A 12,238-nucleotide genomic window follows, 5' to 3' on the forward strand; every position below is an offset into this window, starting at 1 on the left:
CAGACCCATTAAACACCTACACACACTCATATGTATTTTACACATATGTGAGTATAATGTATATATGTTGCGTATTTTATAAAATGGAAACAAAAGATGTTAAAAATTCCACTAAATGTTTACCCTTACTTTTTGCAATATACTTGGATATTTTCCATTTTATTCTGTTATTTTGGGGGGGGACCCCGCAGCTTGCGGGATCCTAGTTCCCCGAACACGAATCCAAACCAGGCCCCCCGGCAGTGAAAGCGCAGAGTCCCAACCACTAGACCGCCAGAATTCCCCTGCTTCATTTTTTTAAATGCTGATGACAGACCACTAATTTGATTACACAGCCCATTGATGGTTGGGATTTTTAAGAGCCCTGCTCATCTTGGTAAACAGAATGATGTCTCTTTCCCTTGCCACGTGAGCTGGAACACAGCGATGAAAGAGCGTGTGCCCGAACAAGTTCTGACCCCATCAGGCAGCAGCACAAAGCTGTCTGGGATCGGGATTTGTTTCCCTAAGGCCTATCACTCAGAAAAACACCCCGAAACCCATGTAACCTACCGTTCCTCAAAAGAAAGAAGACAACGTTGAATTTGAAATTTAAAAGAATGTAATAACTGTAGAATGTATACTGTCAAAGATGAACAGTTGGTTCATAGTTTGAAATCAATAGCTGAAACTGTAGCATCGCGGAAACAGTCTCAACCTTGGGATCTGACCTGGATTCTCATCCTGGCTTGTCATTTTATTCGCTCTGTCTTGAGCAGGTCACAGCGCCTGTTTTCTCATACATAAAATGGAAGAAATAATACCAGAGTGGTTTATCGCAGAGAGTTATGTAAAAGCCCTTCAGGAAAACCCGATGTGTTGAACAAGCGAGTATGTTGAATCCTTTTCAGAATATCTGCACCTTTAGTATTTTTACTTGTTGGAGATCCCCGAGCCACACAGAGCTTTTTCCCACTAAATACGTTTAGGTGAAGGCACAATGATCATTCTCTCCCAGGATATCTGGGTTGTTAGAATTTCTACTACTTTTCAATTACATACGCAGTGTGTCTGATCATTTTCCTACCTGAAAGTAAGCTGCTATGCAAATCTCATTCATTTTATACATAAAGGAGAACCAAAGGAAGGGAAATGTGTTGTGAAAATGCTCCAACCCATTTGCTTTAACAGGCGTAGAGAGTTAAAACAACCAAGAGAAGCAGAAGAGATGAGTTTCTTTTACAGGGAAGAACTAGAAGATATCCACTCAACCACACGCAGACTCCCATTTTCCTTTCCCTTTTCAATTATAATGCTTCAAGAGAAGACATTATATACTTAAAGAGCCCCGAAAGTCTTGGACCTGGAGAGGGGAAGGGTATAGGCTGACTTCAAAGCGTGGGGAACTCAACAGACTAAGTTCAAGGTCTTCTTAACTAAATTAGAGACACTGACAAAGTACTAATTACTTTGGAGATGCCATTAAAATCTCTTCTGGTTAGTTTCCTTACTTTACAGGCAAAACTCATATATTAAAATACTAATTGCAATGAAATCCTCTAACTTAGAAAAGGCTGACCTGGAGCCAATTTCTTGTCTATACTAAAAGGTCAGAAAAGAAATGCAAATGTGTTCCTTTTCCTCTGCAAGGCGGACGAACACTACCTAAGTAGCCCTGGCATTACCATTCAGCTAACATCTTCTTGTTTTGTAATTAGTAAAGCACGGAGGGGTACTTTTTGTTTTTCCTTATGACCCAGAATTTTGTAGCTATAATCACTGGGGTACTCCACTCATTTTCCCAAAAGCAATTTTTTAAAAATGTATGTAGCATTTTTCAGTTACTCTCATTCAACAGCCACTTGTCAAGATCAAGCCAAGGGTGGGAATTTCCTGGCGGTCCAGTGGTTAAGACTTCGCCTTCCAGTGCAGGGGGTGCAGGTTCGATCCCTGGTTGGGGAACTAAGATCCCACATGCCTTGCGGCCAAAAAACCAAAACAAAGAAACAGAAGCAGTATTGTAACAAATTCAATAAAACTTTAAAAATGGTCCACGTCAAAAATATTCTTTAAAAAACAAAGAAGATCAAGCCAAGGGTATATCAGGAGAGGAAGATGATTGTCTTAGAATCAGTGTAATTTACTGAGACAAGGCTCTACTTGGCTATGGGACCTGGGACCAGTTGCCCAGGTGCCCCTACAGAACTCAAGTGTCACTTTCCCTCCTCCCTTCCACCACGACCCTCCAGCTCACCAAGGTGGATTGAGTCCCTCCAATCCATCACCTTCTGTCCTTTCCCACAGCTATGACAACGGTGACCTTGGCAGCAGCCCTGCCTGGTGTTCCTGCCTCAGTCTTGACCCCTCTGGTCTCCTCCCGCCACTGAGAATCTGAAGGGAAAAATGTGACCACCTTACTCTGTTGCTAACCCTTTTCCGTCGCTCCCCATGCAGCCTCAAGTGAAGTGGATTTTAGGCCCTTTGCTTGTAAAACGGAGAGAAGAAAGCTTCACGGGATTGTCGTGAGAATCGAACAGCATAATGTAAATAAAACCATTTGTTTAAATGAAAAGAAACCACGAATGTACGAAGTTATTATATTAAGGGAAATTTAAACCTACCAGTAATTTAAATCCCAGGTCCTATAGCCAAGTAGAGCCTTGTCTCAGTAAATTACACTGATTCTAAGACAATCACCTTCCTCTCCTGATAGACCCTTGGCTTGATCTTTCTTTTTAAGAATTTTTTTTGATGTGGACCATTTTTAAAGTCCTTATTGAATTTCTTACAATATTGCTTCTGTTTTATGTTTTGGGTTTTTTTAAAGTAAAGTAGTTAAATGTAGTCACTTGAGTAATTAAATTGATAATTTATCTACTTGAGTAAATAAATTGAAATTAATGCATTATGTCAGAGGTTTGGTAGATTTCTACAAGCTGTAATGATAAAGTGGTGATACTGATTTTTCTGTACATTACATATACATATCAGATGTTATGTCCAAATCAGTGCTCAGGTGGGAACCATCTAAATAACAGTTTGCTTATAATCCACATGCACGGTTTGGTATCACGCAGACAAAGCTATACAGCCCTGATTCTTTTTCTCAGAACCCTATCAGACTACAGATCTATGCCTTTTCAAAAGAGGTGTCCAATAGTGTTTCTCATCATTACAGAAAACCAAAATGAAACGCCAACACATCTGCAGATGCTTACCAGGGGCAGAAATCGTCCAAACAATAACATGTTCTAAAGTCAACATTCAACAATAATAAATAAGTGATAACCAGTTGACATCTAGTAAGTAGTCACAGCTGTGTATGAGGAACTGGTTGGAGTTATTAGTCCCAGAGACCATCCTGAGTCACAAGAGACCAGACCAGTTTTGTGCCCCTGAATAAAATTAAACCTGTAATGTTGTAAATATTCAATAATGGAAGCCTGAGACCAAATCTTCTCAGACACAAAATTAATAAAAGAATGAAAATAGGAAATGCATAAAATGTTAGGATACTTAGAAAAGTTACAGCTGCTGAATGAATTGTATCATAGCTAACTTGGATTTTAGTAAAGTGTGATTATGAGACCAATATCACTCTACCGGGAAATAGACAACAAAATCCGTGTTACTATTCAGAGCAGTGCAGTTCCAGGCACCTAGCAAGTGTTCCCTAAATATTTGCTAACCAAGTTAACTGACAAAGAACATTCAGGTGCTCTCTTATGGTCACTATTATTGATTCACATATCTTTTGTTATTAGTGCTATTTAAAAGTCACGTCTCATAAAGATTTTCCCAATGAACGCATATAATATTCACGGTATTCCAATAATAATGCCCTATGAAACACAATCAGCGCATTTTGATATCCTTCCCTCTCCAAGAACACAGTCTTTGAAACAGAGAATTTCCTTCTACCCAACCAAGTTGTGCAGGAGTTTTGAGATACTAGGACTTGTACCTTTATGCTAATGTTTGTGGGCTACTACCAGAGAGCAGACATGATACATGACACCACGGCCAGTACTCACCCCCCCCCCAGCCTCATACCAGACAGCGAGAATTAGTGATGCCTCTCTTTCCTACTTGGCCAGAAATTCATCCTCACTGTCAATTTCAACAGAGTATTCCACACAGCCCTGTTAATCGCTTCATGTATTCATTTGACACATATTACCGAATTCTTGCTATGAGCCAGGCGCTGTACCCGGGAGGCACTTTGCAGATAAAAGTAATTAAGGCAGACGTGGACCTTGCCCTCACAGGGCTTAGAATGACTATTGATTTGACACCCAGAGTGATCCTTACTTGCCAGATCTGCTCTATTGTATAGTGGAAGTGGAGATAATTCTAAATAGCTAAGTTTCTCTTCTGTTTCCAAAGGGGCTTGAAGCTGACAGGTTCTGCACACCTACCTACTGGCTCCATAACCCATGAGGCCTACTGAGTAATGTAGGAGTGAAAGATGAAAATAACCGAATGTTATTTCTTAGGGAAAAAAAGAGAAATGGTCTTCTTTTACTCATTTAAGTGTTTGAGTCGGAAGGTCAGACCAATAAACCCACAGGAGAAAGTTTTATAAGAATTTTAATGTAAATGAATTTTCCCCCCATTTCCCCTAGAGAGACAGGAATAAAAGCATTTTCTTTCCTCCACAAGCACCAGAACATAACCTACTATGTGGAGCTAGAAAAAGAGAACAGATGTCTGAGCACATGCCTTTTTCCATCGCCACTGGCACACGTCGTGTCTGTGTCTCTCCCTTTAATCCTGCTCCCCCCCCCGACCCCACCCTCTCTTCCCTCTTGGAGAAGGCAGCTCTGCCTTCTCCAAGCCAAGATCCCTGGCCTCCTTCCTCCTCTTATTTTTAAGTGGGCTGGTTGCGTTCCTATGATGGCGATCAGCTAGCAAGTTGTCGCCTCCTCCAGTTCTCTGCCCACCCCACCCCCTCCCCCCGGAAAAGTGCAAGATGTACAAACAGGGGTTTGGCGGAGCAGGATAGAAAAGTGACTCAGTCAAAGCAGGCTGATGCGAGCTAATATGTTACTGCCAATATCACACTACTGTTCTACTGTCTCTAAGACTAACCCTGAATCTGGAAAATTACGTATTAGGCTCAGGTAAAACATTCCAAAAAAGATTCCCACCAAAATGTAAGTCTATGGTGCTGCCTTCAATGCAAAGACCCAGTTCTCTAACTCGCAGGGAGGAAGACCCAGGATGTGTGTTTAGGCTATTGACGCTGATGGTTGGTTGTTTTGTTTTTTTAACTTGAGTTTGTGCCTGAGGTGCCTACTGATTTTGCTCCATGTGTTAGAGCTCTAGCTCTAAGGCTAGAGTCTTGTGCAAGTTTTGGAAACTGGCTGGAACAAAACAAGGAAGAACAAAGTGACAAGTCATCTTCCTTATTATTCTCTCCACGGATCCATTGCTACTGCCACTTTATGTTTCTTTAAGGATTTTATATTTCTTCCCTCTGAATATTATTTCCTTGCTTCATTCTCTAAAGAAGGAAAAAACTAAAAAATTATACTATAAAAATTATAACCAGAACATGATTCATTTTTTGTCTTTCGCCCTTTTCACTATGCAGTGGCAGGTGGTGCTCTCATATCTTTCTAATACTCGCTTTGTGAACATGAAATAATACAGTATCATTAACCGGAATTAATTTTGTAACCTTCGAGTGACATTGCCAACATTACACTTACGAATTTAGTATAGAACCGTATTTTACAATTCCAACCTATCAGAGAATGCAGTTGTGTTAAAGGACAAAAATCTGTACTGTATTTTGGGCTCCTCAATAATTAAGAAATAGAACTAAAAGCCTGCCATTCATTTATTCATCCCACGATGTGCCAGACAGTATTCTAGGTGCCATGGATACAGTGGTGAACAAAATAGACAAGAGTCTCTCCCTTAAGGGAGCATGCAATTGACTGACTGGTCCTTGAAAATTCTGGTTGAAACTGACACTCAGGAAATACATTAAAACGCACTCCACAAGTTTCAACAGCTAGGGTAGGCTCTCTTTCCTGGCCCACTTCTTTCACAGTCACTAGGAAAGCTCCCTTTCCAATGGATCAGGTAGATTTATGACCCACTGCAAAGTTACAGCAAAGAGAATGTAGAAAATGGAAGTCTTACCATTAATAAATATGTAGATTGTAGATTCTGCTTTCTTTTTCTTGGAAGCAGGTGTAGAGAGATATTTGCAGCTGTAGAAGCCAGTGTGGTTTGCCTGAGCCGCGTTCAAAGTCAAAGTACTGCAGAACTGCTTGCCACTCCTTCCACAGGCAGATTTAGTTATGCTCAGCCTCCGGCTTTGGCTTTCCTTATTCACTGTTGCAGGCAAAGACCAGGAATGGGCCCCTTCCCCTCTGCAGTCACAGATAAGAAAACAAAACACAGTCAGTCACGGCTGGGGCCAGTTCTGAAGCTGTCATTTCTATCCTGATGTCTTTTCTTAAGTACAGTCACTTTCTTTACAGAAAAGTAACACATTTAGAAAAGCTTTTAAACAACTCAAAATGTTCGGGGCATCCCTTCCCCTGATTCCCTGTGAGTGAGTAATTCCCTCCCATCCCATGGATGAAGGAATCACCCTCCAGGGGAAGCTGGATGCGTGAGGTTTGCACTTGGCAGATGACGGAAGACCACTGACGTTTACCTGTCTACTCTGGGGGGGGCCACCTTTCTACTCTCCTAGGGAGTGGTTGTGCCTAAGGAAGGGCAATCAGATTGTCCCCAAACCAACACGGTCACTCACCTGCATTTGAGATACAGCGTCTGGCCTGCTTGCATCACGTGCTGGGTGCCTTTTAAACTCAGCTCAGGACCTTTTAATTTTGAACCTGAACTACATCCTGGAAAAAAAGTTTTTGAAACGTGTTATTTGCAAATTGCCCTCTAGTCTTTTTTTAAAAGGTGTATCTTTCCATAAAAGGTAACTTTTCATCTTTAACTTACTTGCATAGGCAAAACGGTATATCTGATACAAATTTATTTTAATTCACAAATTTTTTTCTATTCCAAGACTTCCTGCTCATGAATATTGTATATCCTACTATGCCAGATGATCTAAATAATATTCAAAAGCCCATTAATTTAGAACATTAATAAATTCAATCATGATTCAAAGTGCAACCATATTAAAATATATAGTGACTTCTTAAAAACTCTCAGGATTAAATGTCAATGTCATCCAAAATATATTTCTAATACTGAACTACCAACATGGGTCATCTGGTTACACAGGCCCGTCCGATCTTTTTCCTGAATACAAGGCATGGAACTTTTCCTGGACTCTAGACATAGTTCAGTCATTAGTTGAGCCATGATATTCTAGGCGAGTCATTTCTCTTTCTGAACTGGTTTCCTCATTTGGAAAACTAATTATAGAATCAAAATCAGTTTTAGAAACCACTTGCTTTTGTCTTACATAATCAACTTCCTTCTATAATGGAAGAGAAAAGAGGGAACTGTCTGCTCCTACGTGACATTTGCAAAGTATGTTTCACGGGGATGGTTGTGAGGCAATGAGACCAGCTATGCAAAGGTGTGCTCAAATCAACACATCTCCCTACGCCACAATATCTCCTCATGACACAGTATCTCCTCACGACACGATATCTCCATACAACACAGTATCCATCCCGGGGACCAGCTATGAGACCCTGGCCAGGTCACCTTCTCCAGATCTCAGTTCTCTTTATCTGTAAGACGGCAGACTGGACTACGTGACTTTGGTTCTCTGTCCATTTCTGACATCCCCAGACCCACGATTCTTTGAGCCATTGGTGCCACAGAGGTTGAGTCTCTGCTGAAGCTCTCGACTTAGCAGAAGACGTCTCTGATCAGGAGCCCTCCCCTCGTCCCCTGCTCTCCCCCCTCTCCTGGTAAAAGCAGGAGATGGGGCTCGGGATTAGCAGGGTTAAGGGTCAGCAGGAGGGAGAAAAGATATTCTTGGAAGGAGGGAAGTTATGTATGCAGAGCCGATCCTAGGGAATATCTTCTACATAAAAAATACGTTTCCAGGGCTTCCCTGGTGGCGCAGTGGTTGAGAGTCCGCCTGCCGATGCAGGGGACGCGGGTTCGTGCCCCGGTCCGGGAAGATCCCACGTGCCGCGGAGCAGCTGGGCCCGTGAGCCATGGCCCCTGAGCCTGCGCGTCCGGAGCTTGTGCTCCGCAACGGGAGAGGCCACAACAGTGAGAGGCCCGCGTACCGCAAAAAAAAAAAAAAAAAAAAAAAAAAAAACCTTTCCAAAGTGGAATCCAAAGCAGAATATTGGGATCTTAGACCACAGACCTGCATGTGTCAGACCCCACGGGGTAGTCTAGCAATGCTCCCTAGTGCTTCTCTCAGGTCCTAATATCGCAAAGAAAACTAGAGTCAGTGAAAGATCTGCCCTGGAAGCTTCATCTCTCCACTTCCTGCCTCGGCATTACTGGATGTGCTGCTCCTTGGCAACCTCACGTGGGAGCCAGAAAGTCCACAGGCACAGCATGGGGACTTGGTGCTCTGTTGTCTGGGTGGCAGACAGATGCCCCCGTCACCGACACCTAGCAGCATCACTCCCCTCCCCCACTCGCATCAAAGAACGTTTTGCTGGGTATGTAACTGCAAAGATGTTAGATGAACATTATCCGCTTTGCTGGTGTTGCTGATGATATGAATATTTTGAAAGTCACTTTTATATACAATAGGCCCTGGTATCAAATTATGATTGGAGCAAATGGCTCAATATTAACTAAATTTAAATTCGAATGACCGTTTTATCGAGCTCCCCTTGTTCTATCAAATAACCTCACAGAACAAGTCGACCCATTCAGGTACCTAAAGAAGAATTTTGTACTTTCCTCATGTTTACGAGTTTTCTGAAGTAACAGGGTAGCTCAGAATCAGTGATCCAGGAGGACACTACGTCTTTCAAAAGCCACAGCCAGCAGTTAATAACGCCTGCCCTAAAAAATGTCCAGGCCAGAACAGTTTCTGCCCTTCTTTGTGGCATGGAACTCCAGGGATTTAACTGAGCAATTGTTCGTGGGTTGGAAAAGGTCCACCCCAAGCTTCCTGTGGAAAATTCTGGCAATACTTGCAGGTATCTCTGCGGTTTTGTGCACATAATGAGTTTTCCCATCCAGGAGAGGCCAAGGGGAAGATGCCTTCCTTCCCTGGTATGAGGTGATTCCTACTTTTTTCCCCCTTTTTTGCTGCTATTTTGGTTTCCAAATTGTGTGAATCTTTCTCTATCAGTGCCCTAGAACACCAGTACTCCTGACCCTTGTCAGAGAGGATCTTAAACCTTGAAAGAACCACCCAGATTCCAGCAGAAGGAGATGTGTCATGTAGAGAACATCCCTCAAAAAATATGCCAACCGCACGTCCCTCTCTGCGGTCCCCACTCCAGCTTCCAACCAAAAGAAAACCACCTAACTGAGTGGTTAAATAAGACACTGAGAGAAAAATAGGATTATTGGAAAGCTAAGGGGGATAAATATTGAGAAAAATATTTTGCTATAGAATTTGTCTCCGCTGACATCATGAATTTTGCCCTTGGAACAAAGAAGCTAGATAAAAGTAGTTGATTGAAAGAAAGGAAAGGAGAGGTATCAGGAAACAGCATTTCGAAGTAACTGGACACTTTGGGACATCACATCCTTCAGTTAATAGGAAACTAGAATCTCATAAAGATGAACGGAAGTACCAAGACTACAGTTTAACAGGAAAACTCATAAAGAAAAAGGAAAGTGAGATATTTATTCCTCAACTGCTCTGAAATGTCATTAGGCCTTGAAATACTTCTTTGAAGCAGTTTAATGCCCATACACCCACTTGCGTCATGAATATTTAACACTTTTTGAGTGTCTCCTGCATGTCAGACCCTTTCTCCGTCTTGGTGGTGATGTGTACAAGGATGTGAATATGCATACATCCAAGATCTGATACCTTCTTCCCACCATGAGCAACTCTGTTTGCTCGACTCATGAGTAGCTCAGAGTCACATTGTCCATTTAGAAATAAATCCACAGGATACTTCATCTCGAAGGGTGGAGTGCTACAACTTAACAATGATCCCCCATTGTGAAGCTCGGATGTGGATCAGAACTTTCCACTGTTTGCCACGGTAGAGCCTAGAAGTCTCGTTTAAAAGAATCGTTGTCGCCTCAGGAAACTAGCTGGTCCATGAACTATTGTTTTCATCAAAGTCAACTACGACAGAACAACGAGGGTCAAAGATATCTCCTTATACGAGGAAAATTACTATTTAAATAAAACCAAACAAAACACTCAATGCAATCAACATGAAAAGGCAGTCTACTGAATGGGAGAAAATATTTGCAAATCGTATGTCTGATAAGCGGTTGATATTTAAATAAAACCAAACAAAAAACTCAAAGCAATCAACATGAAAAGGCAGTCTACTGAACGGGAGAAAATATTTGCAAATCATATGTCTGATAAGGGGTTGATGTTCAAAATATATATTTAAAAAACCCCACATACAACTCAATAGGACAAAACCAAACCATCCAATTTTTAAAATGGGCAGAGGATCTGAACAGACATTTTCCCCAAAGACAGACTGTCAACAGGTACATGTAAAGATACTCAACATCATTAATCATCAGGGAAATGCAAATCAAAACCACAATGAGATATCACCTCACACATAGAATGACTATTATCAAAAAGACAAGAAATTAACAAGAACTGGGGAGGGTGTGGGGAAAAAGGAACCCCTGTGTACTGTTGGTGGGAATGTAAATTGGTGCAGCCACTACAGAAAACAGAATGGATATTTCTCAAAAAGTTACAAATAGAACTATCACATGATCCAGCAATTCCACTTCTAGGTATTTATCTGAAGGAAACGAAAACACTTACTCGAAAAGATATGCATTCACATGTTCACTGCAGCATTATTTACAGTAGTCAAGACTAAGTGTCCATCGATGGATAAATAAAGATGTGGTATATATACACAACGGGATACTATTCAGCCATAAAAAAGAATGAAATCTTGCCACTTGCGTCAACATGGATGGACCTTGACGACACTCTGCTAAGTGAAATAAGTCAGAGAAAGACAAATACGGTATCATCTCACTTCCACGTAGAATCAAAAACAAAAACAAAAACAAACTAAGTGTAGACTATGAAAACGGGCTTTATCACATGCTTCTTTATTAGGAAAAACTTAAGGTCAAGCACAGTGGGCTAACAGCATTAAAAAGCCAATATGTGTGCGTGAACTCACTGACTGAACACTGACACTCTGTACTGTGCTTGTCTGAATATTTTCCCTCATTGTTTGTTCTGCATTATTGGGTAGGTAGAAAGCGAACAGAGCTTTATGGCTCTTAAACAAACACCCCTTCCTTCCCCACATGATGAACCTCTGGGAGGAAGCCCATGCATAGACTGTTCTAAGATGCTGCTCTACATTTCCCACCCGTACTTCGTTGGGCAAAATGGAATGCTTTCTGGGACCTCAATGGGAAGCGTGAGTAAAATTCCAAGTAAATAAAAAAGCCTTCATTTTGCAACCAAATCAAAGCCCAAATGATTGAGGTTCTTTCTTCAAACCTCTTCAAAGCTACCATGATGGACACTAAGAGAGAGAACACCCACCACAGGTCATTATGAACCAGACAGCCTGGCCCATGACTTTTAAGATTGAGAGCAGGCTCTTATATAAAATTTGACTAAAAGTTATCTTTAGAAAACTGCCTTTTTTATTGATCTGAATAATAATAGTGTTCTGACCTGTTAAATGTAACTTCAAGACAAGGTCATCAGCCCCTCTTCCTTCTAGATGACACCCCCTCACCCCTACTATATTGAAATCAAAGGGCTGTTCTCCGTAAGAAAGGGGCCTTATTCAAACAGGAATCGTGAAACAGCTATGTTATTCCATGTTTGACGGGGAATCATGAATCTCCCCAGCTCTGCTACTAACTAGCTCTGCTGTGGCCCTTGGCAAGTCTCCTTAAGCCTCAGATTCTTCATCTGTCAACAGAGGAGGCTGGACTTAGATTTTTACAATTCCTTCTGGCCTAAAAAGTCAGTGATTCTGAAATCCACAGTGATCCATAACAATGTACAAGTTAGAAATCACATTTTAAAATACTTACAACTACTGGAAGAACAAATAACCCATTTAAAAAATTGACAAAGTATCCGAATAGACATTTTCCCAAAGAAGAAATACAAATGGCCAGGAAGCACATGAAAAGATGCTGGACATCA

General features: G+C 41.4%; 1 protein-coding gene across 1 annotated transcript in view; it reads right to left on the minus strand.

Moving 5' to 3' along the window:
- FLT1 (fms related receptor tyrosine kinase 1) overlaps positions 1 to 12,238 on the minus strand; it is a 170,555-nt gene that overhangs the window by 136,783 nt on the left and 21,534 nt on the right. The window contains exons 2-3 of the mRNA XM_082859298.1: positions 6,755 to 6,851; positions 6,133 to 6,365 (exon numbers count right to left, since the gene is read on the minus strand). Coding sequence (XP_082715424.1) covers positions 6,133 to 6,365; positions 6,755 to 6,851 — 330 coding nt within the window. The remainder of the gene's footprint in view (positions 1 to 6,132; positions 6,366 to 6,754; positions 6,852 to 12,238) is intronic.

The sequence above is a fragment of the Leucopleurus acutus genome, assembly GCF_964270905.1.
Source record: "Leucopleurus acutus genome assembly, chromosome: 18".
Taxonomy (NCBI): Eukaryota; Metazoa; Chordata; class Mammalia; order Artiodactyla; family Delphinidae; genus Leucopleurus; species Leucopleurus acutus.